Source organism: Stylophora pistillata, chromosome 5, assembly GCF_964205215.1.
Source record: "Stylophora pistillata chromosome 5, jaStyPist1.2, whole genome shotgun sequence".
Lineage (NCBI taxonomy): Eukaryota > Metazoa > Cnidaria > Anthozoa > Scleractinia > Pocilloporidae > Stylophora > Stylophora pistillata.
Window position 1 is genome coordinate 21,945,988 of NC_142523.1, and position 27,884 is coordinate 21,973,871.

Sequence of the window (27,884 nt, forward strand, 5' to 3'; positions counted from 1 at the left end):
CAATTACATTTGATCGGGGTTCCTTTCCAAGTCACGGGTTACTAAGGCACACTCCATCACTTAAAAAAAAAAAAAAAAAAGTTTTTTTATTACTTCATTGTTTCATAACTTATCTAATATTCTTACATACATCAAAATATTTCTCCAATGTTTCTTTTTTTGTCTCAGTTCCTACAATACATTATTCAACACCATTTGTCAATTACTAAAATGGTTTTCTTCTAACTACGCGAGAAATAATCAAATTTGCTTATCACTGAAATTTGAATGATCCCGAGAACGAAATTATAACTAATATTTCAACGGAGTAAACGTGGCCAATGTCATGAACAGAAGCAGTACCACAAGTGTGGGGAAAACATCCACATTCTAAGTAAGTTTCTTTATTATAGAGAAAAATTTGACTCTTCGGATGAATCGAAAACAGATCACGCATGAAAGAGCACTAAGTGTGTTCTGATTGGATAATTGTGAATCATTCTTATTGTTTCTGATAAATTCAGGCTATTATCGAGAAGTAGAGCAGTTTTCAATTGAAAGCCGTAAAAACCAAAGCAATCAAAGTAGCCAATCATGACAAAGGATTGCATTGTCATTAGCCAATGAGGACTCCAAGTATAATCAGGCAAACAACCAAAAGCCCGCGCGACTAAGGGCCTGTTTACATGAGTGAGGGTGCCCCTACATAGCAGGGTGACCCTTCTCTATTGTAATTATACTGCGTGTTTACATGTGAGGTAGGATGACTCTAGGGGTAGGGTTACCTTACCTGAAAGGTAGGGTGACCCTACTGTGTAGGGACGAGTTTTGCCGCCCTTAGCCCATGTAAACGCAAAACCTAGGGCTATCCCTTGGGGTAGAGCTATGTCCAGTCATACCGCTGACACACAGCGCAGGCATCTCAGCGAAACAAAATGGCGGACAGTGGAACAGCATCCACAGCTAGTGTTAGCTACAAAACAGGTGAAATGTTATATTGGGCTGAAATGTGCTGGCTAGCCAGTTGTAAACGCTGTCTTTCAGCCATTAGAGATATCAACAACAAAGCACAAAGTTGAAAAGAAGGAACTAAAGAAGCGAGTGCCGTAAGAATCGAATTAACCGCCAAAAATTTATCTCCCGCCGTCATTTTGGTTGTTTTCCTTGCTGGGTGACCTGGCTATAGTGTCAGCCCTCGCCCCTAGGGTTTCAAATTACCATGTAAACGCTCGGTATCTTCAACCCTACCAAGTAGGGTAACCCTATCCCCTAGGGGCACCCTCTTCCCATGTAAACAGGGCCTAAGTCGTGAGTGGCTTCCGTTTGGCATCTGATTGGCTTAGAGCATGTCGCGACTTTCCCCAAACCAATTTTCAAATACCGAAGTTGAGCAAATTCAAAGAAAACCCGGATTACTTTCGACGCTCAATTAAAAATTACTCTTTGATTTCCTGCTTAATACTTAAATCTTTAACGTCATCAAGGAATAAGAAGTTAAAATCAGTGCAGGACAAACCCGCAAAAGTCATTTTAAAGAGAGATCTTTCAACAACCTCTAAATTCTGCACAGGCAAGAAACAAAGAAAACCGAACAGACGAACTTTACCATCTATTACACGTAAATGAAGAAAATGGGTTTAAAATGATTTCGTCTCGATCAAAAGCAAAATTCACCTTTTCTAAAAAGACCCAATTTTTACCTCTATTCCTATCTCTACAATTAGTCATCAATGGGAAGGAGGAATGACAAGTTTTTTTTTTTTTCACTTGCACCTTAAGAGAAACAAAACAAAATCATAAATAAGGATAAACGATTACGTATTAAATCAAACTTTAGCACAATTACAATGAACCTTTCCGAGTCAGAAACGACACCTTTGTCTCCTAAAAATACATATTTACATCACCATTACAATTCAACTTTGGGTTCTTATTTTTCTTGGAAAAGTATTTGTTTTGGATTCAGAGTCCTCCCCGACACATTAGAAACTTAATGGCAAGATTATATAAAAGAATACCCCCCCCTAACAAATCTAATACGACCCACCCCACTCCTCCCCAGGCCTTCTTGTGATATCCTAACCCACCCTGACTGAGTAAATTTGGCCCAACAGTTCACCCACCCCTTCCTGATTGATAACACGTGTTGATCAATCTTACTCTAACGCAATTTTGAAAAATCGGTATTTCTACCTAAATTCCCCCACCGCTTTGTCGCAATTAGATAAAAACTAACCCTTTTGACTGGTTAATATCTTACAAGAAAAGAAGTAGGTAGTGATCTCTTCTCCCTCCAACCAGACCTTTCCCCCACACCCACCCACCCTCTCTAGCTCTCCCTTTCCCCTACCCCCCTCAAAACACCCTCAAGCTCTCCCTTTCCCTTACCCCCTCAAAACACCATCAAAAAGCAGTGTCGTCCCCTATGGACCCTCTGCTCTTCCTGGTGTCATCAGGACCTCCACTAGCTCGATGACTCCGTACGACTTGAGCTGCCTGCAGTGATGCTAACAGGTCATCAGAATTTTTACGGAAGGGGGGCTGTGGGTTGCGATTTCCTTTGGGTTTAGGACGTACCGCTGGGGGAATTTTCGGTGCTGGCGTTGTCTGAGGACTCGCCAGGGGAGTGTGATTCGCCGGGATGCTAGCTTCCTCTCGCGGCTGCCCAACGCCTTCTACGGACTTCCGGTGTTCTTCCTTGGAAGCTTCTCCTCCCCCACCCCCTTTCCCGTCTTTCTCCTTGGGCTCTTCCTTCTCATCGACGTCTTCGGCCTTCTCCTGGCCAGGCGACTGGGATTTTCTGGTAGGCGAGATGCTCCGAAGCCTTGGTATCACGAATCCCTGTTCTTTATCAGATGTCTTATCCACAGAGGTGTCGCCCTCTTCTCTGGGTGCCTTGCGAAGCAGCGTAAGCTGCCGTTTCACGATATCTTCCGATGAGATTGCTGGCGCAGAAGTCTTCTTAAACGAAGATGATCCTGGAGATGGCCCCTGAGAACTCACCCCTATAGGACTTACTGTGATAGGACTTGCTGCTGCGGGGCTCACATGATCCGATGTGGGAGAGGGTAAACTATCTCTTCCTCGCAGCGAGCCCTCTCTCTTGGGGATCCTAGGAGGCAGATTGAAGTCCTTAGGCCTGTCTATTCCACTGGATGAAATCTTGGGAGAAGGTGACAACTCACCGGAGATCGAGACACTCCCTTCGCCATCCTTTGTATTATCGACCTCGTCGTCTGTCAACATACGTATGTACCTGTCTGGCACAAAGCCTTCGGTTCCATTAATTGTCCCGTCCCACCATTCCGGGGTAAATCTTTTGAACACCTGAATAATGTCGCCTTTTTTAAAGGACAGTTCCTTGGAGGACCGAGCTGAGTAGTCATATAGCGCCTCGGCTTCCCTTGGTTCCGGATCTACAAAAAAAAAAAAAAAAAAAACCTGACTGTTGAGAAAAAGACAACGAACCGGTATGACAAGCACGCGCGCTCAGCTCGCTGTTAAATGGCGTTTTTGATTATCGCGTGGGCGAGTTGCAGAGTTTATTTCGTGCACCTGAGATCTAAAGAGAGTAAGAGAGATGACTGCGAGTTTGTGTTCTTATGGATGCGTTGACTCTGAGAAATTTACAACATTGTATTTAATCCAAATAGAGATTTTTCAAAACGTCTCAAAGCTACTTCTTAAACATTCAAACAACACCCCCCACCCCTCCATGACTGATACTTGACATAATTCTCATTATCTTTCTCCCTGAGACTCCATGAAAATTGTAAGAAGAATTTCCATTCGGATCACTCACCTTCCTCGCTCTCGCTCTCCTCTGTCTCAGATAAAGGCGCTGGTAGTGGTTCTCCAGAGCCAGGGAAAATCTCATCGCAATGTTTAATGAATAGCTCGATCATACCATTCACTTGACTCTGATATGCTATCATGTCCTGTTCAGACGGAATTCGTAACAGCGTTGGACCGAACACTACTGCAAGATTATGGGCGTCCATCTTGTTGGAATCACTATGCTCTGAAACTCTGCCGAGAGATATTTATAACGTTAAGCATAAAAAATTTATATTAAATTTTCCATAGGTATTCCATGTTGTGGACAGTGATTGTAGTGTAGTAGTTTCTGGAAATTTGTAAAATGCGTTGTCACGGCGGTGTGAATACTCGAACTTTTTGATGCCATACCATGGAACCGTCTAAAACATTTTATTGGGTAACGCAATTATGATGTAATTCTACCAGAAATTGTTGTGTCGTAGGCTTCCGGCATGCTGTTAGAATAACAGTTGCTGTTATTGGCAGAAACCGACAGTCTGGAAAGCTATACCGATAGAGAACTACTGTAGTATACTTGAAAGATTGTGCAATTCGAGGAGATTAGGAGGCAAAAGTGAGTTCGTGTCAGTACTGTTGTATTGCCAATTGAAGTTTCTTTTCAGTTAAAATAACTTAGGACAAGTTGTTTAATAAAGAGTTTGGGTTTATGGGAGTGAAGTATTCTTTCTCCCGTTTGAATTATAAAGTAACATCCTCGATCCGATGAAAACTGCCCACTCACTGTGCTTTAAACAAAGCTTGACCTATAACACTTACAAACTAAGGAAAGAAAACAGGTACTCCATCACTCGAACCACTGACTCAGGAAGCGAATTGAGTGCAGTCACAATTTCTTTAATACCATCTTCTACTGAAGCTGACACTACAAATAAAGAAAGAATGGTACACCATAATCAATGAACGAACACATCTTTGAAGTACAAAATTCAGATTTTTCACACTAATTTTTCACAATAACATAAATCCAATATTCTAAGCAAAATCATCTGGCCTCGGTGGACTAAACACGATCAACTCGGGTAACATTGCACATTTTCCGCCCTTTGTCTGGGCCTAAAACTATTTGCCATCCTCCGAACCGGTGACAGGCTTTCCCGCCCTTAACACTAATCGCAAGATTACCCAATGTCCGTAGCGGTTTCATATTTCCCGATCTTGACGAAGGTAACATAATTTTCCATCCTAGGTACAAGTTACACATTATTCCGCCCTTGGCATTGATCGTATAATTTCGTACTGTTGGCCGGGGACGGTTTCATATCTCACGCCCTGGACACGAGTTCAGTGTTTCATAATTTCGCGCTCTTTTCAAAGGGTTAGCCTTTCCCGCGCCTGACATGAGCGGCGGTTTCTTATTTCCCGCTCTTGAAAAAGTTATGAGATTTCCCGCTCTTCACGCAGAATTGCTTTATTGCACAATTGAATTTCCCGCGCTCATTACTGGTTGTTGTACAAAATCCCTCTCTTAATAACACCAGCATCTACTGTTTTTCTCTCACCCACTATCCACGGTTAAAAAACCAGCAGGAGACTACATTATTATTAAGAATAGAGAAAACACCTTCATTGGACAACATGACGAAATACTTACAGCTAGCTTTGATGAATTCTTGATAATGTGAACTAGGAAACAAAGGATCTTCAAGTTCCCTGAAGTAAACCCGTAGTAAACCAGCCACGGCGTTGATATCTTTCCAATGATTCAGCCCTGCTAGCGGATCACGACCTACAAAAAAGCAAAGTATCGCAAACATGATATAAACTACAAAGCGATGTATGCGTAGAGAAACTAAACGTTCGCTAATTTTCAAAACATTTACCATTTTCAAAAAGTTGTTTCATGTCGTTTATTTCCGTTGTAGATCCGGATAACCGAAATATTCCTTGATGTTCCAGCCCTACGAATACAAAAAAATAGACGATAATGTTATGTTATGACAGCATACTTCCCAGGGCAACATGCAGATATATTGAGATATCAACTAAAAATTAATGTAGGATTTTTCTAATCGCAAGTACTCACCAAACTTTTTGATAAATTTGACACAACTTTCTACGACCTCGGGAATTTCTCTTCCCGTAATCTGAAAAAATAAAGCAAATTTGGAAAAATCTATTTGACCTACAATTAAGAGCTTCTTAAGTTGATGATCAAATCTTTTATTCTCGTGACCTTTAAGTTAGACTGAGGGATGATGTTATATGGAGAAATTAAAAGTCAGTCACTCAGCATCGGTTAGTTACACGAGATCTAACCCAAACTGCTGTTTTACGCCGGCAGTGGGCCTCAGAGATTCTCTAAGAGGTTTGATTTAATTAAATAAATATCCTTGACACTGTTCACAAAAACTATTATAACATAACCAAAGTAAAGCGCGCGCTCTGATTGGTCAATCCAGCGTCCACCATTTGCCCATGGGTGTACGCTGCTGACGTGAGCAAATGCAAGGACTAGTTTTAAGCCCCGTCTACACGAGCAATTTTTATGGGGCACCTGTATGTAGCAATTTTTATTTACCCATGTAGATGGCTCGACAAACATTTGTTGTTAATTTGCGTCAGTAATAAATTCGCACAGCGGAGATGCTCATGGAAAGGAAAAAAGCAAGATGGCGAAAGTCAGTGAACGTGCCAGACTTGTTGCAGCTTTAGGTGTGTTTGTCACATTTTATATGGCGTCTCGTCTAGACGGACAATTTTTTTTTATGTGGCAATTTTTATTTGCCACTTAAAAACTAACACGCCAGCTTTTCAGCAAATGTAGTTGTCACATAAAAATTGGTCATTTTTCATTATCTACACGGGCAAATAAAAATTGCCACTTAAAAATTGCCAAATAAAAGTTGCTCGTGTAGACGGCGCTTTACGCGCGCGCTTGTTTTTCTAGTCATGCAAGATTTGTTAATTAAAGAAAACTCTTTTGCCACAATGTATCAATGTTATGTTATAAAACAAATGGTAAACACCACAGCGTACACTATTGAGTTATGGATGCACACGGGGGATGTACTAAGCACTCAAGAAGCTAGAGTCGCTCTCGGCTATCGCCTGGTGCGACTCTTAAGCTTCTTTCGTGCTTAGCAACCTCCCGCGTGCATCCATAACTCACTAGTGTACGCTGTGGTGTCTACCATTTGTTAAATATTTAAATAAAAGGTTCGTCTAATTCGAAAAAGGCTTAAAACGCGGTTTTGTTCAACAACGGCTACACTTTGTTAAAAAAAATCGGCCCTCAGGGATTTCTGGGTTAATCTCCGATACCTAACTAGGGGAAATGTCACTCAAATTTTCAAAAGAATTTAAGGCACAATAGAAAGCAGAAGGTCCACTAAAAGATTCTAGTAACAAGAAAAACCACCATCACGACTTAAACAATTGCAAGTGCGGATATTTTTGTGCAACGAGACGATAAGAACTGCATGATACGATCTGATATACCGTATATATACCGTATGTATACTTACTTTCACATAATTTTCTAGATTACATCCAAACACTTTGGTCTTCTTGTGTACAGAGTCTAGGATCGCTGAAGCTTCTTTGGAGGACATATCTAGCGCTGGTCTCTTCAGCCTTGAAAAAAAAGTTGATGTAAATTGAAATTATTTTTACAATATCAACACTTCATACATGTACAATACGAGATGAGAAAAGGAAAAATTATGGAGCAAAAGCTGTCATCATCAACGTCGCATAATCTTTTACGATTATGCGACGTTGCTAATACTGGGGTCACAATGACCGCTGGGATTGGCCGAGCCAGAACTAGGTCACTCAAGGGTCACGTTGATTCACACGGCTTCGATCTTTGTTGTTGTCGTATAAGACGGAGAGCCAAAAAAGCTTCGCAGATTCCTTTAAATTGACTCCTTCAGCTGCAAATTCAGTCGCAAATAAGTATGGAAATTCATTTTTAATACCTGGCTCCAACAATGTCAGCTGTGACTTCACCTGCGAAGCGTAAAAGGAGATAGCAAGTGTTTGTAAGTCAGTGGAAAGAAAGGGGGGAAGGGAGATGAAGGAAAAAAAAGGGAACCCGAAGTACGAATTACTACTAACCCAGTGTCTTGGTCAGCATATCGTTTTCAGCTTCCACTCGGACTTTTAAACTACTAGTAAGAATGAGCTCTCGCATTTTCTGGAAGAGAAAAAAAAAAACATCACAAAACTTCCTTTAAATTTTGTCACTCTCCCCCTCCCCCTTTCCCCTCCCCCTCCCCTTCCCCCTCCCCACCCCCTTCCCCTCCCACTGACTTAAAAACGAGGACAATAATTTGTATTTCACTCCTTGAGCTCTCAAGCGATATACATGTGAAATCAGAACACTTTGGAGCAATATAATTGAACCTGACTGAGGAGAATCAACAACGCCAACACAACTAAGGACAGGTTAACCTTTGGACTCGCAAGATCTGTTTGTTCGTTCTCCCCTCCAGCTGCTACAGATTTCCTTGTAAATTAGGGACGAAAATTTGGTGTTAAATCAACCTAATAACTTCTACCTGATGACTTTCGGTATTCTCCTGACCTGTTTGCTGAACAACATATGGATATTAAGGGGAGAAGTTCCATGTGAATCACTTCTGAGAGTTACTGAAATGAGACCGTACCGTAATATAATACAATTCTAAATCTTCACTGCTGTTCTTGATTGATTGACAGCTGGCTGTTCCAGCAGCAGGTTCCACTTCTCCATTGGCCAGTTTCATCATTTCATTGTCCCACTGCCGATGCATCTCACAGAGTGCATCTGAAGTGGCCTCTGCTGACTTTCCAATCTAAACACAATGAAAAAATAAAACCAAAAACAACAAACGTTCGTTGTTGAATGCAAAATTCGTGGAAACAATTGGCTTTGTAAGGAAACTATCACGTCGACTTAATTCTTTGACCCCTACGAATGAACAGCATCTAATTTCTACTTACAATATACGCCCCAAATCACACATTAAGCCCACAAGAATAACGGAAATGATCATTAATTCAAGAAGCTTTTGATTATTAAACAAATTCTCCTTGTCAGCACCTAGAGAAATGTATAGAGAACAGTATAGAGAATACGCATACTGATCTTACGGTGGAGAGGGTTAAAAGATTCTTTACTACCCTTACTACTTCATTCATTTATGTGGGGCTTTCAACATTCCTAATTCTAGCAGTGAGCAGGATGCCCATCGCAAATGAACCTACTACTGCCCTAGACCACAATGGAACTCTCTGTTGCTCGGTAATAAAACACTTGGAGGTCCAGGGTTTGATTTGGCCGCATGACTTCTTTTTTCCCTCTCATGGTTTAGGAAAAGCCAATTGCATCTCTAAAAAAACCAAATCAAATCACTCATCTTAACCCTTTACATGCTAACAGCATATTCTCCATACTGTTCTTTATACATTTCCTAATGCGCTGACAAGAAGAATTTATTTCACAATCAAGAGCTTCTTCAGTTGATGACCAATTTCTTTATTTTCCTGACCTTACTGGGTGATTCAGGGGTGATATCGTAAGGAGAAATTAGATGCTGGTCTGAGACTCTCATGGGCCACAAGGTTAAAAGAAATCATTTTTTGACCAAAACACCTCAACATGTTACTGGCATTGTTAAAAGAGGATGACAAAGAATATGAAGAAGGAAAATAAGAAGACAAAAAATAACAAGGAAAGACTCTTCTAACAAAAGCCAAATGGGAATCTGATATAATGAAAATAATTTTTTGAAAAGAAGGCATTAACTCTGCATTCCTTATGAAACTGTTGATTAAGAGAATAAAAGATTGGAAAAAAGATGCTCATATATCAATCAACTTCAATCATAAGTAATACTCCTCGCTATTAACAGACAATTCCTATCATATTAGTTTGGAGAACTATTTTAGTTTGGGATCAACACATAATCCCCTAATTGACACTCTTCTTTATTCTCATTACATGTCGACGTCTGCTTGATATTGTAATTATAATGTAGGGAGAAATTCTGTCTTAATCACTCCATGATATGAGTAAATGGCGAGTAAATGGAGGGTTAATTTTGCATTTTGATGGAACAATCAAAACCATGTAAAGGTTCTTCATATGCAGGGTAATTCCTATTTGGCTACTTTCCTTTTCGTTTTTGTTTTAGAAGGTTTCTTAAGAAATGATTTAGTAAATGGAGGGTTAATTTTGCATTTTGATGGAACAATCAAAACCATGGGAAGGTTCTTCATATGCAGGGTAATTCCTATTTGGCTACTTTCCTTTTCGTTTTTGTTTTGGAAGTTTTCTTAAGAAATGATTGGAACTGGGTATATCATCAATAAACAGACCTCCTCTGTTTCTGCTTTTGCTTTCTGTAGTCTCTCAAACACCCTGTAGTGATGCTCTATTACATCAATTTGTTGAGGTGACACCTGATAAAGCTGTTGAATAAAACATTATAAATGCAAATATTACATAGAAACTTCAACAAATTTAACACTGCACTGACAAGATCTAGATACCACTCCTCACCAGCTGGCCTTTGACCAATCAGAGCGCGTGCTTTACTTTGGTTATGTTATAATTCATTTTGTGCAATTTTATCTCAGAGAATTTGGTGTGGCAGACAAAAGCCCTTCTCGTAATATGTACTGGTAATTGCATGGGGCTAAGAAATATCAAAGATTAATATCACGATTGTTTTCAGAAATTGCAGAAAATGCTTGAGTCACGCAGCAACAAGGACAATTTCTGCAACTTCTGAAAACACAAATTCCACTCCACCTCATGCAACTATGCTTGTTTTTAACATAAAGAGGAAAATTTTCTTTATCGCAAACAATTTCAAGGGTTGTTGCACAAGGTAACTATCAAATTTATTTAATGAGAAACACCGTTTTTCTCAGTCTATCAGCAGTTAGTAAATTTTCATCCTCTTTGAAACAAAAGAAGAAATAAGGTGGAAAATGCGAAATATGAATTAAAAAATTAAGAAATGAGAGAAAGAAGAGATGGGGAACAAAAAATAAGGAGAAATGAGAGGAAGGTGAAAAGGGAGAGTAGAGTGGAGAAGAAATACAAAGAAGGGGGACAGGATGAAAGAGAACAACAGGAGGAAGGGGAAACAAGTAAAGGTAATATGGGAGACCAAGGAAATAGGAATGATTAGATGATAATTACTTAGTTCTTGTTAACCGAGCAGGAGGTCTGTATATGGGAGAATCTTTACCAAGGTCGCCAGTACAGACCGAACGCAGTGAGGTCTGTACCAGCAACCGAGGTCAAGATTCTCCCATGCAGACCGACCTAGCTCGGTTAATAAGATGTTTATTATATGGCTGTGTCTAATATGCCAATTTTTTATATTCTTTGTACCTTTTTTTTCTAGACCGGTCTAAATACCGGTCCAGATAGGAAAATATAGACCGCTTTCAATATTGATTTCAGCCAGTCAAATCTGTGAATTCGGTAGTTCCCAGTCCTTGTAAGACACAGCCATATAATAAAGGGAAGTTAAAGGTTATTTGAGCAAAGCTTACTAGTAAGACCACTACCAAACACATGACCTCTACAAAAACAGGATAAAAACACTTTCTGTAAAGTGGAAAAATGGGTTTTCATCCTCTTAGAAATTTAATCCCCAAGAGAAAAGAGACAAAGTGTAATTTTAGAAACAAACCATGTCATTGCCCCAAAGTTGATGCAGACCATTTAGAAGATTCATGTACTACTATTAGACTACCACCACTTTTTTTCTTAAAACAGGGCTTGAAATTACAAAAAATTCTCGATTGGAATTTGCGCATAATTCCTAAAATTTAGTTGTAAGTTCAAAACCTAGAAATTTCATGAGCGTTAAATGGTGTAGTTTCTGAAAAAGTGCCCCCACAATACGTTTCTCAGCAAGAAATCAATGAGAAAAGTCACACAACATTTAACTTGAATTTTGCAAGATTTTTTGGATAAAACTACAGCAACCTGTAATAAGTAAGACACAAGGCTGTTTAATATAATTTATTTATAAGCTAGGCCATAAAACTGTCACAAAATCGCTGCCAATGAAGAAATTTTAGTCACAAAAGTGAAATCTTTATTCGCAAATGCACCTAATACAGGCACAATTTCAAGCCCTGTAAAGAACAAGCAGCTAGCATTATCTAAAGAACAGTTTAAGAGTTCTAAAACTCAGATCAAGAACAGACACCAACCTCTTCATCATTATAAGGTAAGAAAGCAAATGTGAATGGTAAAACTAATGTTCCTGCATTGTCATCAAAGAAGAGTTGTTTGTCTTTAGTAGCTTCAACAGAAAGCTTAGCTTCTCGCACACCATCCACTGACTGGATGATGGAGCCAGCTGCATATGCCTCTGCAGTGACATACGCTTCAATTCCTCGTGTAAAAGAATCATGGTAATTGTAGTCAAAAGTCTGATTAGAAAACAAAAAACACACTATTATACTTGTTACTAGTTTAACTCTTTAACTCCCAAGATCTGATAGCTAATTCTCCTCCCATTCCTCGCTACAACAAGTTTCTTAGTATTAATTTATTATCAACTCAGTTGATAGAATACAATTATTTTGTTATACTTCCCCATCAATGCAGCACCACAGTTTCTTTGAAAACTTACCCCCTCCCAAATACTATACTTAAACACTACAACTAACTGAGCTTACGTCTCAAGTTGGGAGTGAGGCAAATTTAGACAGTTCTTCTCTCCTGGAGGAATTTTATGGTAATTTTTCACGAAAATCTTAATCAAAAATGAGACTCTTGCCGTCAAAAATTCATCTATCAAAAAAAGTCCGCTGTCATATTTACACTCTCTTCGTTACATGACAACATCAAAACAAATCAATCAATATTCATCCGTTCTAATAAAAAGAAAAACCCTATACTCACATCGACCAATGTCTTGAGAAATCCATTGTAATAATTCTCCAGGAAGCGGTTTGTTGACTCCAGAGATAAGACATATTCATTCTTAGCTTTGACACACCTCTTTTTGCATTCAGTAGACTTTTGCTGATGCTATGAAAGACCAGTAAACAACACATTAACCCTAAAACTCCCAAGATCTGATTCTTATTTCTCCCCTTAAGCTGCTCCACATTTCGTTGTAAATTAGTCTTGTGAGAATTTGATGTTAGATCAAGATAACAACTTCTACCTGATGAGTTTGAGAGTTCTTATTACCTGTTAACTGGGTAATGTGAAGATAATACTGGGAGATTGGTTTCATGTTGATCACCTCTGGGAGTTTAAGGGTTAATTCTACATTCACCAGTGTACAGTATAATTGTCTATCACATGAGACTGATTTCTTCAGTTTTTAAGCAATCATCATCATCATCAACTGCCTCCTGGTTAGCTCAATTGGTCAAGCACTGGATTTGTGTTGTGCGGGAGGTCAAGGGTTTGAGCCCCGGCTGGACCAATACTCATGCTCTTAAAATAAGTGAGGAGAATTTGCTACCTTTCTATAATCAAGAAATGGATAGATATTCTAGTCTTCTTGGATAACAACGAATAAACCGTAGGCCCCATTTCCTGCAGGGTTAGGGGTAGGAGACATTAATTTCCCATGCATGAGATTACTGTGTGGTTGATGTCCTCCCCTGGGAGGGTTGGGTGGGTGTTGCCCTGAAAAGCCTCTATGGGGAGTGGTCAATTAACCTATATATGTATGTATGTATGCATACACACATGCATGCATGTATGTATGTATGTATGTATGTATGTATGTATCAACAATGCAAATAAACGATAGCATTCATTTGGCACAAAAAATATGTACTGATATTTGTCCAAAGACAATTTATCTGTATCAACTGAAGATAAATACAGTTTTCCAAAAGAGAAGCTCCAGGTAAACATTTAAGCTTCAAGCTTTTTAAAATGGAGGATATCGTGTATCATCCTTCCAATATTTTTGTTTTGTGCGAAAAAGAAATTCAACCAAACAGCTTAATGAATAAAGGCTGATAGTTTAGAAAGAAACTGTTTGGGGCTGCGTCGGTGGGGGTAACGAAATAATTTGGATACATCAACAAAGTTGAAATGGTAAATTGGCCACCATAACGATTACAAAAGCTGACCTTTCAAGCGTTAGCCCTTCGTCGGAGCGAAAGGCTAACGCTCGAAACATCAGCTTTTGTAATCATTAAAGTGGCAAATTTACCACTTCAACTTTGTTGATATATCCAAACAGCTTAATGTTTACTGTGAGGGATGTTTACATGTATTTAATCTACAAATAAATAATGTAGCAGTGGCCATTCCACTGGGTGGCTCTTCTTGTCCACTGCTTCCAGATCAAAAATTAATTGGAATTAGGTTTGGAACATTGGTTTTTGCCGAGGGAAAAAACTGGAGGACTCAGAGAAAAACCCTTGGAGCAAGGAAAAGAACCAACAACAAACTCAACCCACATGTGACACTAGGTCTGGGAATTGAGCCCAGGCCGGCAACAGCGGTGAGAGGTGGGTGCTCTCACCACTGTGCCATCCCTGCTCCCCTGTATTTTGGGGTTCCCTGGTAGAGCTTTATGAACAAACAAACATACTCCTTTTTCTGTAACAATAGCTGACCTCTATCATTTTGAATTTAATTTTAATAGTGGACATCAGGAAGGTTTGAAAATTGGTGAATATCACTTGGGGTATATCCTCAGATATGATCCACAATTATTCACCAATTGCAAAGCCAAGGTAAGTTAATATTACTTAATAAGTAGATTTATTACACGACTCGGGCAGTAAGAGAGCCAATAATTAACAATTGGTTCATGCTTTAGCGTGCACTATCGAGTTATGGAGCACGCGGGAAGTTTGGAGAGCACGAAAGAAGCGTAAGAGTTGCCCGAGGCGATAGCCGAGGGCAACTCTAGCTTCTTGAGTGCTCTCCAAACTTCCCACGTGCTCCATAACTCGATAGTGCACAGCTGAAAGCATGAACCAATTGTTTTAGAACATAGCCGGTGGAATTGTGCATCAAATGCGACGCGAAAAACGGACAACAATATCAGTTGAAGCGAATCGTGACGGCGCTGATGCTGAGTCTCCTTTTCCTTTGTTTTTCTCTTTTTCTGCCTCATTTAAGAACTCTAGCCCATGGGAAAAGGTCGAAACATTGTCTTCGTTTTCGGACTAGCAGGCCGAGTTTCTGTTTGTATCCATTATTGTTGCAAAATGTATTATTTTTCCCCGCACTAGCAATGGCCGCTTGCGTGAAAAAAAATTTCTGGTGAAGTCGGATTTGCTGACGCTATCAGCGTGCACTATCGGGATTTTGAGCACGCTCACGTATAATGAATTTGATTGCGCGACTCTGCTAGCTATGTTCTAACTAAAATTAACCAATCAAAATGCTCTATTGCCGGTCAATATTCTCTCAGTATTGGACCGGGAACTGTCCTGAATGGTCCCAAATGATACCGCACTTGTGTCCCTCTGACCTTCAGTCGTATAATAAATCTCTTATTAACCAAGCTTGCTCAGGACCGTACTGGAAGAATATCGGCCCTCGGTCTTTTTCGTACGGACCTCGCTACGCTCGGTCCGTACTGTCAAGACCTCGGGCCAATATTCTCCCAGTACGGCCCTCACGCTTGGTTAATAAGATATATATACCACACAGAAACCAAATACATGTAATTAGTTATTTCTGTCAACATGCCAAAAATTGTCAGAAATTTAACTCTTGATGCCAAGTGAATTTGCTCAGAGGTGAATAGTGCTTGCCATTCACTTCCAAGCTGGCCAATCAGGGTGCATGAAAAAAAAAAATTTACCTGAGTGGTATGTGCTTAAATCATCAATAAATATCATCATATACTGTAACTCTTTTATACCAGTATCATCAGCTTGAAACAAATTACAGTCAAACCTTGATTGTCTAAAGTCATAAAATGGGCTGAATGGTCCGAAGAATGAAACTTTAGTTGCAATCATCAAAAATATGAATAATAGCCATCAAGCCAAAAGGTAAAAACTGAATTCCTTAATCAGAGTGCATCGATCATTGTTGACATTTGTCAAAGTTATTTTCAAGATATGTGAAATCTACATCATGTAGCACACAACCTTCCAAAGAGAGCAGAATGAATTCAGTTTCAAAAGGAGTTTTGTTGCATGTGTTTTGTTTGATGGAAAAAGGTTGGTATGGATTTCAAATGTGACTAATTATTTCACAATATCCATGAAAAAAAATGGGACAACAGCTAGACAAGGCTGGAAAGTCCAGATAATCAAGGTCAGGATAATCAAGGTTTAACTGTGCCAGAATAAATCTTTGTTCTCTATTTTTCAGCACAATTACAAAATGCTCCAGTTATAAAATGTACCTTCTCAACTTGCTTTGCCATTTTTTCATTCTTTCTTCGTGAATCTTCCATCTTCTGAAGTTTCTGCTCTGCGGTTTTGCTTTCTAAAGCAATTGCATGATAGCGATGGACTTTCTATAACAAAAAAAAAAGGTTTCAAAGTTATTAACTGTTTAATACACCTCCTAAGATAACATCCAAATTCTCAAAAGTTTTCTCTAAAGATTTCCTTTGGCACTGACAAGGAGAATTTGTGTATTAATCAGAGCTACTTAGCTTGGGATCACTTTCTTTATTCTCATGATTGTAATGAATGATTCTGTCGTATGACTGTATGGAGATATTGGATGCTGGTCACTTGTAGGGTTAAAAGTGTCAATGGACTTTTGGATCAGTGGGGAAATTTCAGTTCCTGTTGGTACCACTCTTAAATTCTGTAATAATATTTACCTTTGAGTTTTTTTATAGAGGACTATAAACAATAGGAAAACTAACTATAAATTAAATTCATTTAAGTTTCATGGAGAAAAACAACTCAATTTTTTTTATTCACCCTGCTAAGTTCCTGTACTGATCTGACAAGTTCTTCCTGAAGAGTTGTAGCTGTTTCACGACACTGTAAAACACAAAAAATGACAGGGCACTTACAAAATTAAAGATATTTTGTGCATGACAGTTATCCTGTCCTATCCTTTTTCTCATTAATATATAGATTTAGCCAAGCCTAAAAGCAGAGCTTTCATTTTTTTCCTGCATGTCTTGTCAACAAAACTAATGCTTCTGCTATGGACAAAATACCTACTAATATTAATGGATTTTCACTGGTGACTTCTTCGTGTCATGCGTATTCAGATACCATTGCGAGGATGAGCCCGCACAGCTCGATCAACTGCGCATGCTTAATGTACCATCCTCTAAATTCACCTCAAACCCAGAGTCTCCTCAGCTATGTACAAGTGTAACGCACACATTGTGCTCAAACACCTGCTGGACAAGACTAAAGCTGTGGCATTAGCGTGCCCGAGGTACAGTTGACTGCACATGCTAAAAGTAGCACCTTGTGCGGACGCCTGTATAAGTCCAAATTTTTTCAGCTTGATGGGTTACTACTACTATTTTGTATAATTATGGGGCTACACTGTGTGGACTGCATGCACTGGAGCTCCACTAATAATTCCCCTTACTGTCTGTCATACAATTCTTATGATGTTAGTTGGGAGAATTTGGTTTTGGACCAACTGATCAGCCCCTGATTTTCTTTTTTCTTTATTCTCATGACTTGTCTGCTTGATATTGTATTGATATTGTAAGGAGAATTTCTGTCTTGGTCACTCATGGGAGGGTTAACACTTCACACCCTTACAATGAGAATTTGGTTCACAGTCTGGGACTTTTTGAATTGGCCACCCTTTCCTTTATTCTCCTGACCTTTATATTTAATTCAAGGGAGATGCTCTAGTGAGAAATTAGATGTACATCACTATTAGAAATTAATGGTTGACACCATAAACAACAAGGAAACCAAAACATTACGATCTGCACTTTTCAACCTACAGGGATTTCATTAGAAGCCAGCTATAACTAGCAAATTCTAGCAGCTGTACTCTACACAACGGAGCTGGCAACTTTGGCCATTCTGCCTCCCAGGTTTTGCATGTTTTATGGAAAACATTCAATATGTATTCTAAAGGCAGTCATCATTAAAGGTGTTTTTTGTTTTTTGTCTCCTTTTGGGTTGTTGGGTGATTTTTGTAAGGAGTTTAACAATTCAATCAAAACCACAATCAGTTTGCTGAGTCAGCCAAGTTCAATGGACAGAAGAGAAAGACTGGTGACAAATCTGCCTCGATTTCTGCTGAACTGTCTTTCGCCTACTTATGTCCTAATATTTGCCTACTTCTGAAACTAATGAAATCTCTGACCTATAGGAGATCTGATGACACAATCAATTGGGAGGTTACACAAAAAGGCTCAAACAATGATATCATGATTATAATTTTTCGAATAGCCTGAACAGCACCTTCTTATGAATCTACATTAGGTCAACTCCACGTTGCGGACATGACATTTAGAGGCAAAATTTGAGTATTAAATGTCTCCTAAAGCCAGATCCAAACTATTTGAATTGAAATGAGTCATGTCATAAAATTACCCATGAAGTACCTTTTATTTTGCTAGTAAACATTTTGACTATCTCTTAGAGATCCAGAGAAAATAATTATTCAAAGTGTGTTGTGGATGTGACTAAACTAATTTGAATTGCTTTTGGTTAGTTCAAATTTTCTGTGAATTGAAAACCTTAAAAAAAAAACTGCATACACTAGCTAAATGCAATAGTAATTGTGCTTCATAAATCTGAAAAGATATTATAGAAATTACTTGTTACCATGGATTTATTAACAAAAATGTTGTGTTGCGGACGTGACCAAAATTTGTTGCGGATGTGACATTTTGGGGATGTTCAGGAAAGAGCTTTTCATTCACCACCAATAACTATCAGAGTAATGCCACTGAAGTAAAAATGCTGTTTTTATTGCTATTATCTGTAAATTGGGAAATAAATAACAAAATAATAATATATATAAGAAATAAAAATGTTGTGTTGCGGATGTGACCAAAATTTGTTGCGGACGTGACATTTTGGGGATGTTCAGGAAAGAGCTTTTCATTCACCACTAATAATGTTCAGAGTAATGCCACTGAAGTAAAAATGCTGCTTTTATTGCTTTTATCTGTAAATTGGGAAATAAATAACAATATAATATATAAAAGCTTTGATGATCTAGGTCATTTTGTGCGTCAAAGGGCATTTATATTTTGGAAAATTGTAAAAAAAGGGATAGCTTTACATATATTATAATATGTCTATAATTAACATTTGTGTCATTAAATATCAACACATTTTCTCATGTTTGAAAATTTTATGAGGTTTTCTGGGTTTTTACAAATGTGTCATGTCCGCAACAGTCATGTCCGCATCCCGATATCTCTTAAATAGTTGACAAATTTGAGCAAGCTGGGGTGTCAAAATTATCATAATACTTAACCATAAGAGCAGCATAAATAAGACCTGAAACAGTTGAGAACCTACACAGAAATTAAATAAATGTTGCTCTGAATCATACCCTGAAGGTCACGTATGCAACACTTTTTATGTCTTTGTACCTCTGAGGCATAAAATGTTTGAGAATTTTTTTCTTTTGGCATTGAAAGGCCCATCCTAGTAAGTAGTTAAGATCTCAAAATCAGATTCATAGCAATCAATTTCTTTGAGATATAGCAATTTAAATATTGGTAAGTAAAATGGCTTATAAATTCAGTTAATAAAAACCCTCAAAAACAATGGCGTCACACACCCTGGGTGTGGTCACTACTGCCAATTTAGATTTGGATTCTTGTAGAACTATGCATAAGCTTTCATTAAAAATAAGTTTGGCTCTCATATTTTGAATTTGAAAATCTGTCAAATTTTCATGTCTCATGTGGAATAGCCCATTAGGGTCATGTGTGTGCAGCCAGGCCAATAGTGGTCTTTACAACTGAGTGTCTGACATGTTTGAATACAGTTTCTGAATGGTTAAATGGGTCTTTGGAATCTCAAAACACAACCATTGGTAAATCTTTACCACTAACTAATCAATAGCTGAGATCAATAGTATTTTGTGTCTAGAGCATACATACCCCTTGTCCCTTGACACCCCAACAAAAAGTCTGCATACAAGCCAATTGGCCCATCAGGCCGGCACTTTACTCTAGTTTCAGTCATGTGAAGCGACTAGGAGTATTTCTATTTCCCCCTGGTTGGGATGCAAGTCCATCACAAGGTTCCCCCGGCATTAAATTTACATACAGGCCTAATTTTTTTCAAGTCTGATTTTCACTATTGCATAAATAACGCTCTCTACTGCGAGGATCGTGCATCATACGTATCTATAACGCAGTTCAAAATATATGAACTTCATATATTCATCATATCTGATTTATCATCATGGGTTTATTACCAATCAACTTAATGGCCTGCTCCCAGTTGGTTTGTTAGCTCAATTGGTAGAGTGCGGCACTAGTATCACAGAGGTCAGTGGTTCGAATCCCCTACAGGCCTGATTTTTTTTTTCAGGTCTGATTTTCGCTATTGCATAAATAGCGCTCTCTACTACGAGGATCGTGCATCATACGTATTAAATTTACTGGTACCTATTTAAACACTTGCGGTGAAGAGAGGCACTGTGAGAGCGTCTTGCCTATAAGAACACATCACAACATCCTTATAGCCAGGGCTCAAACCTGGACCACTTGATCCAGAGTCTTGCGCACTAGCCATGAGGCCACTGTGCCTCCCTAACAACCTAACAACAGTATACACACATTCCCCATTCTGTTCTCTATACATTTCCCAAAAGTGTAATAAATAAGGAGAATTTATTAAACAATCAAGAGCTTCCATGTCCTTGGTTGGTGATCATTTTGTTTATTCTCGTGAACTTGATGTGAAATTCAGGAGTGGTATTGTAAGGAGAAATAAGATGTTGGTCACTCTTAGTAGTTTAAAAGTTAAAGTATAACTCTTACCTGCTTGGATATTCTTTGACAGTCGTCACTTATGATCATAAATCTATTAACAATGTTACTAGAGACATTTTCACTGAGACCCTGATGCATCTTAGATTTGTTCTTTGTTTCAATAAGGACTTGCTGCCATAAATCCATGGTGGTCCCCTTTTCTTTCCTAGCGACACAAGTTAAACAATGAATGAGCAGATCAATACACCACTCACTCTGCTAGTCAATCACAATGGAACAGGGACAATGACTTGGTGAACTTAATGACTTCATTAATGCAGACATTGAGAGAGACAATTAGAAAAAAAGAGAGTGTTTTTTTTTTTTGTTTCAACAATTCTTTTCAGAGCTACCCTGATTCTTTTTCAAACCACCAAATCTAATGGAAATCAGTAACCAACAGTCTTGAGTTCTTAAAAAGCTCAATTTAAATGAGGAAATTTTGCCTTTTCAAATTAGCCTCACTAAAAGTTGTGGCTGTAAGTTTAGCATCAGTTTTCCACAAGAGACCAGATTTTCTCACGCAAACAATGTGCCAGTTGTAACTGAATAAATCAGTAAATCAATTCGTCTTTCACATTTGGGTAAAAATTGAATTACTTTGTCACCTTTGAGTTCTATGCCTATGAAGTTTGTCGAGATACATCTTTGAAAGCCTTTCTAGGTTTCGGGAATATTCCATCTCAATTTCAGACAGCCTTCGGAAAAACTCCTGCATATCAGCCAGAAAAAGCAGCTTTCCCTCTGTTCTGTTATCAAAGCATTTCAGCTGCTCAATAAGAATCTGGCGCACCTCTGTCAAAAGATAACATAAACATCTCGGTTAACCCCTGAGCCATAGGTCAGATTAATAATTATATAAATCTATCTGAACTAGACATATACTGCAAACACTGGCACAAATTCCAAACTTTTTACACCACATCAGGGTTGTGGCTTATCTGCTAAAGCATCCAGAAAACATGCCACAAAGTACTTGAAAATGCCTGGTTACTAAGAAACAGACAACCCAACAAAAATTCCCCTATAAAACCTCTGGGACGACTGTTGAAAAGAGTATGATTGCAGACAGAACTGGACAACAGAAGGTCCTGTTATCAATTAATCAAAACTATGGCAAAATTCAAGAAAGAAACTACACATCAGTTAACCCATTAATGGCTGCAGCTTTTGTGAAAAACTGTGTTTTGAAGCTAGTCGAGCAGATTTCGGGTCACTGTTATGGTTTTAAAAGCTCAAACTTATCAAAAACCCATTGACAGCTTGTACACCTGACGGCCTTTCAATCCAAATGCAAAATGGCAGCCTGAAACTCTCGGGCAAGCGCAGAAAGCAAAATTGCGAGATTTTTGGGTTGAAAAGTAATGCCCCACTTACGACTTTTACTTTTCTCTCTTTCTCCTGCCCTTTTTTCCCCTCTCCTTTCCTGAAGTTTCTCCTCACTTGCTGGAAATTTGTGACCCTCCACAGGATTTCCAGCATAATGGTGATGACACAGGCACACTTTTTTAGCACGGTACACAAAAGAAATTTTCGTTAACACAGTAGCAGCGTGTAATAATGCACTCCTGATTAAAATTTTCTTTTGTTCCATATAAACAATGAACCATGTTCAGGTTAAACAAAGAAGCGTGTTAAAGGGTGCCAAAACAAAAGCCGTGTTATGCCGTTTCATATTGTACTCTGCTGTGCGAAATATCACGCGTGTTAAATAATACCAATGTCAGATCAAAACATCTGTAAGAGATTGCACGTGCGAAAAATGATACTATCTCCATTAAAGCAAAACCTGCATTACGTATGATGCACGATCCTCGCAGTACAGAGCGCCATTTATGCAATTATAGCGAAAATCAGACCTGAAAAAAATCAGGCCTGTACGGGATTCGAACCACTGACCACTGCGATACTGCATTCGTAACTTATTTTCATCATCAAATCACTGACTCATGTTGTAAACTTCATCTGTTATCTTCCAATGAATCACAATTTGTCACATGAAACCCATTCTTCTTTTCACAAAACGCGGAAATTTATAGCAAGATCGAGTTTAACCCATTGACACTTACATGTAACACGTGCCTACGAAAAGTCAAAATTTTGGAGAAACCAAGAAAGCAAACAGAATGTGCAGTAAATTTTTAAAAATCATCTTTTCCCAAAAACAAGCTCCAGTGAAAGAAGACTAATTAAAGAACTTATTTTCGTCGAAAAAAGCGATAGGTGCATATTTCGTTTTCTCTCAAAAATCAAGATAAAAGATAAAAATCGCTAAATATTTTCACATGCGTGCAAATGAGCCTGTGGATCACATTTCAAACGGGAATACGCAAATTTATCCGCGAGTGAAGAGATCTCAAGTTCCATGGAATCAATTAATAAGGAAGCAAGACTAAAATGGCCAAGAAATATTTCGGGACAACAGATTTATTCAAAACAGTTTTTTTAATTACTGTTATAAGCGAAAAACGTACGAATTTCTTACGTGTACAAAGCCCACGCGGTAAAATTCATCATGCTTAGATCGTTGCTTACTTGCCTTCATGGCCAGAAATTGCGCAGCGTTACATTGAAAATTCTGAAAAACTTTGATTTGACACAAAATCCTCTATTAAACACTTTTTGAACACATTGTTGCTCGAACATAATATTTAGCGGGCCATTGAATCGTCAAACTGTTGCTAGGCCCTGCTTGAAGTCCGCATGGTGAAAGCATTATTTCTCTTAAGAAGAACTTTTTACATAAGCCGTCTTTTTGCTTGAAGTCAGCGTATGGTGAAAGCAGTTGGCTAGGAAGAACTTTTTACATAGGCTGTCTTTTTGCTTGAAGTCAGTGTACGGTGAAAGCATTTGTGCTAAGAAGAACTTTTTACTTAAGCTGTCTTTTTCGCTACCATTCTTTCAATGTGCGGAGCAACTTCTAAAACTAAAGGCTTTCTGGCCTCTTCGGCCGCCTAACAACTCTTTCCATGCTACTGTGCCATATCACACAACTTTAACACGCTACAAAGCGTGTCATTTAACACGCTGTTGAAAATAAACGATTGAGCGTGTTAAGACGTGAAAAACAAAAGCTACCGTGACACTCTTTGTTTCCTTGTTAATAAATGCGCATATGCATGTCACATATCACGCTTAGTGTGGCGTGTCATCGCACGCGTGCCCGCGTTATCACCATTATGCTGGAAATCCTGTGGAGGGTCTCATACTTAGTAGGCTTCATTTTAGTATAGAGATGTTTTAGGAAACTACTTATTATTTTCAAACCACATGCTCAGAAAGGTAGGTGGGTAATGGAACAAGATTTTTGTGCAGATTTTCAGGTCAAAGTTACATGTTTTTGTGGCTATTTCTCCAATCTCCTTCACTCAATTGCGCTCATTCTGGTATCGTTTGTAAGATATTTTCAACCTGTTCAAGTACATGCTCAAAGTCGTGCTCCAGGGTTTAAAGTGATGACGTCACAAGGCGTAGAAAGGGTGTGGGTCCACAATTTGGGCGCACTGGACGTCAATAGGTTACTATACATTTTCATAAAAAAGTAAAACAACAACAGTTACAGCTCAGTGTAACTCAGTACAGTACATGACAATAGCATGAGCACATGACGTGTACTTTCCACAAAGACATGCAGGCACAACTGTCATTAACATACACTGTCCAATTATAAGCATGACCCATACACTGTCCTATGAGTGCTCAAATCTGGCTAGTGATGACCAATCATGTTTAAGAGTTTTGCTATGGTTTTGCTTATTATGATACTCATAATTTAACATATTACTATTATAGTAGTATTGTAGTTATCTTTTAGTGTAGCTGCGTAGAACTACTTTGTACCATGCATTCTGGAACTTTTTTTTATAATTTTTTTTCCTTCATTTTTTTTTAATTTGTTAAGTATTAATTTGTGTAACAATTCATAAAAAACGATCAAAACACTTAAATACCCCCCCCCCCCCATGCTAAAAAAAAAGAAAACTGAAAGAAGGTTAGGAAACCTCTAAGATTGTGTTGTATTCTTAAGAATAAATCAAGCAGACAACTTGGAGCCATAGCATTATGCACTTTTGACATTTTTTTTATCTTTGGACCTTGCTCGTTGAATATCTAAGTTTCCTAGCCTAAGGCACTGAGGACCTTTGATGCATGAGCATCATTCCTCATATGTAATTATATGCGTCTAACAGACCTATTTTGCAACTTATGTAACCTGCCAGAGTGGCCTTTTTGGAGGGTGACCCAGATCTCACCACTATGATTGAAATATGGTTGGATTGCTACATTATAGATATCAACTATCTAGAGTAGCTCTGTATATGAAATCCTGAACACACCAGTGATAATAATATCTAGACAATTTTGATACAGTTTTCATACTTATTATTTTTGCATGAAAATTCAATGTGCGTGTGAAACTTTGCATGCAAAAGGCATGTGAAAAGCATTTGAGAAGCATGTGAAAACTATAGTCACTTTCACACATTTTAACAGATGTGTCTAACTCTGTCACTTGGAAAATGTTTCACATAAAATCGTAAATGTTACACATAAAAATATAAAGTATTAAACCTAAAGACGTACTTCCAGCCATAATTCATAAGGAGATTTAGTCCAATGCTGCTATCCTAAGTCAAAGCAATTTCCAGATACAAATTTTACAAGCACATTGAAAGTTAATAGCATTCAAGTCATCCCAACTGGTGATCATAATTTCAAGAAAATTGCAATACTTGAAAATCAAAAAGGTGTTCCACCGCCACAAGTTTCAGCTTGAGTCAGAAATTTAATATCTTGCAAAGGCAAATCCTACATGAGACGGAAGTCTTAAGATCATATTATGTTTTGATTGTAAGAAAAAAAAAAGGAAAACTTCCTAACATACATGCAATAACTTATACAAAATAATACTACATTATGTTATCACATCAAGAAATATTCCAGTAAATTTAACAAAATATAAGTGATGATGTTTGAATATTATCTGAGTGTCCAACATTGTTTTTTTCAAAACGTTTTTGATAGAATGGAGGAAGAACTTTGTCTGGCAGGAAGTGGTTTCAGTTGAAGACAATAGAAAACAAACACACAATTTTACACAAAATTGATGGAAGATTGGTTGATGTGACTCCACAACAATGAAAGGTGGTGTAATCCTTAAGAGCTTTCAAGAATTTTTTTCTCACAATCAAAGATGGAAGTTGTTGAATTTCAGTAACACATGCATTTTTAAATAAATATATGCACATGTTGGAGCATGTTTAGCAAAAATAATGAATCAAAGGATATTGGGACACCAACGCTCACAAATGAAAATAACAATATTGCTTTGGTAGGAAATAACAACTAAAGAGACTGAACATAATTGTGTGATACGAACGTACTTTCACAGCATAATTCTATCAAACAGAAAATGTCTCGGTTTACAGTTTGGGACTAATTATGATACATTTTGAAGACTGTGTCTTCTGATCTGTTAGTCAAACGTAAGATTATAGCTGAAACTAAACCTGATACAATAAAGCTCGAGAAAATAACATTTGGAATCGATGAACTAAGTAAGTTTAGGAAGAAACAGAATCGCGGAGAACCAAATATAATAAGTCGTAAACAAAAACATGTGATTACAAATTCGATTAAACGACTCACGTGGCTATAAGGGCAATATTTTAACAAAAAAAATGCGGCCAGTAAGACGGCTGCTGAAGGTGCGAAGACACTTCTTACTACAGTCAAGCATTTCGTGACCAAGTACAAACTTGTGTATTTTTGATGAGCTTCAAAGAGGAAATTTATCGCCTGAACGGTTGTGAATTCCATCAGATGCGAAGCAGGAACGCGTTTAATACATCACCTGCTACATAACTGGAGTTTAGTTGTTCGAAAGTGTCCAATAAACTTGGAATAAGCTTGTACTGGTTCGCATGGCTGTAGAAATCCAAATACTCTTACATCTTGTAGAATTAAGAGCACTCTAATTATTGTATCCCTAAGAAAGAGCATTTAATAGGCAACAAATTGAGAAGAAGCGAAACAAGTAGACAAATTTTCAGAGTAACGAGTTTCAAAGATTGAGGTCCAAGGAACACTTAATAAGGTCATTTGTGAATGCCTGCGGTCTCTTGAAAACTAGAACAAACATCTGAATCTCCAAGATTTTGAACACAAGCTCCCACTGATTTCACACATTTGTTTCCGATTTGAAGAGATTTAAATATTTAATGCTTCTAAACAAGTTAAAATTGACAAATTCAAACCAAGGTCTTTTCTGTTTACGACCACGAGGAAAAACATTCATCTCACTAAAGTAAAATGGTAATTTCATTCGCAAACGTGTTGTAGAAAATTTAACATCGCTACAATTTAAGACATGAACTGGACAAATTAACTTCTTTAAAAAGTCATAAAGCGGAGTAAATTCATGAGGACCAAAAGGCTTCCTTGAAGCCAAACACATACATTGATTAACCCAAACAGAAGGAGTTTGCTTGTTGGAAGATCACAACTTGAACCACTGATCAAACAACTTTGGCCGATTGCATTTTGACCACTTATCTTTAAGTTTTAAACGTGTACAATCTAAAATAAAGAGCGTTCTGGAAGCGCAGACTTTTGGCGACTAGTCTTTGTTTGAATGGCAAAATACTAAATAATCTCCCCTAAAGAATCGAAGTAATAAGTCGAAAGTTGCTCAATATTCGCTGTCCGTCGACTCGTGATGAAATAACTCGACCCTCTTCAGCTAATTCAATGGCTGGAGCTCTTCGCAACACGTCAACAGGTCTGCGCTCAAGATCGACGTTGCATTGCAAGGAAAATTAACTCATCTCCGGAAACCGGTTCAGCAAATATCGCGGTCTTTCTCTCGAAAATTATGTTTTACATCAACTGTTCATAAAATTTACCGCCCCTTCATCTGTTGTTTTAAGCTAACGCCTGATAAAATAGCACCAACCTTTCGTTTGTGTGCCAAACTCCAGAACGGCTGACTTTCCTTTCTTGGTACTGGACGTCATTTTTGCGCGCTAAAACGAACACGCTACTAAACCATTTTGATAGCTGGTGAAGATAATTTTACAAGGAAGGAATTCGTCCTTCTTTCGCTGGATTTTGAATCAAGAAACTCTTTGTTTTGGGATCAAAATCCGCGCAGATACGAGATTTACGATTGCCGGAAGGAAACAGCGAAACTAAAGTCAACCCAGTCTCTCTGCGAATACATCC

At 38.2% G+C, this 27,884-nt stretch overlaps 1 protein-coding gene across 2 annotated transcripts; it reads right to left on the minus strand.

Annotated features, from left to right (window-relative positions):
- Window positions 1-65: 65 nt before the first annotated feature.
- LOC111343988 (SLIT-ROBO Rho GTPase-activating protein 1) lies at window positions 66-27,861 on the minus strand. 2 transcript variants are annotated; one of them, XR_016001412.1, is made up of 19 exons: window positions 27,616-27,861; window positions 21,269-21,455; window positions 20,670-20,826; window positions 16,654-16,716; window positions 16,122-16,235; window positions 12,680-12,808; window positions 11,983-12,204; window positions 10,123-10,215; window positions 8,430-8,597; window positions 7,879-7,957; window positions 7,740-7,770; window positions 7,284-7,392; window positions 5,843-5,903; window positions 5,640-5,717; window positions 5,411-5,545; window positions 4,576-4,681; window positions 3,782-4,008; window positions 1,281-3,395; window positions 66-649 (listed from the first exon to the last, which is right to left on the minus strand). XR_016001412.1 is itself a non-coding variant. In XM_088760497.1 (18 exons), exons 1-18 carry the CDS (start codon window positions 27,674-27,676, stop codon window positions 2,383-2,385), a joined length of 3,033 nt encoding a protein of 1,010 aa, XP_088616623.1. In that variant the 5' UTR covers window positions 27,677-27,861; the 3' UTR covers window positions 66-2,382. The 2 variants fall into 2 exon arrangements, 1 of the variants encoding a protein (XP_088616623.1); XM_088760497.1 differs by having other exon boundaries at window positions 66-3,395.
- Window positions 27,862-27,884: the final 23 nt, after the last annotated feature.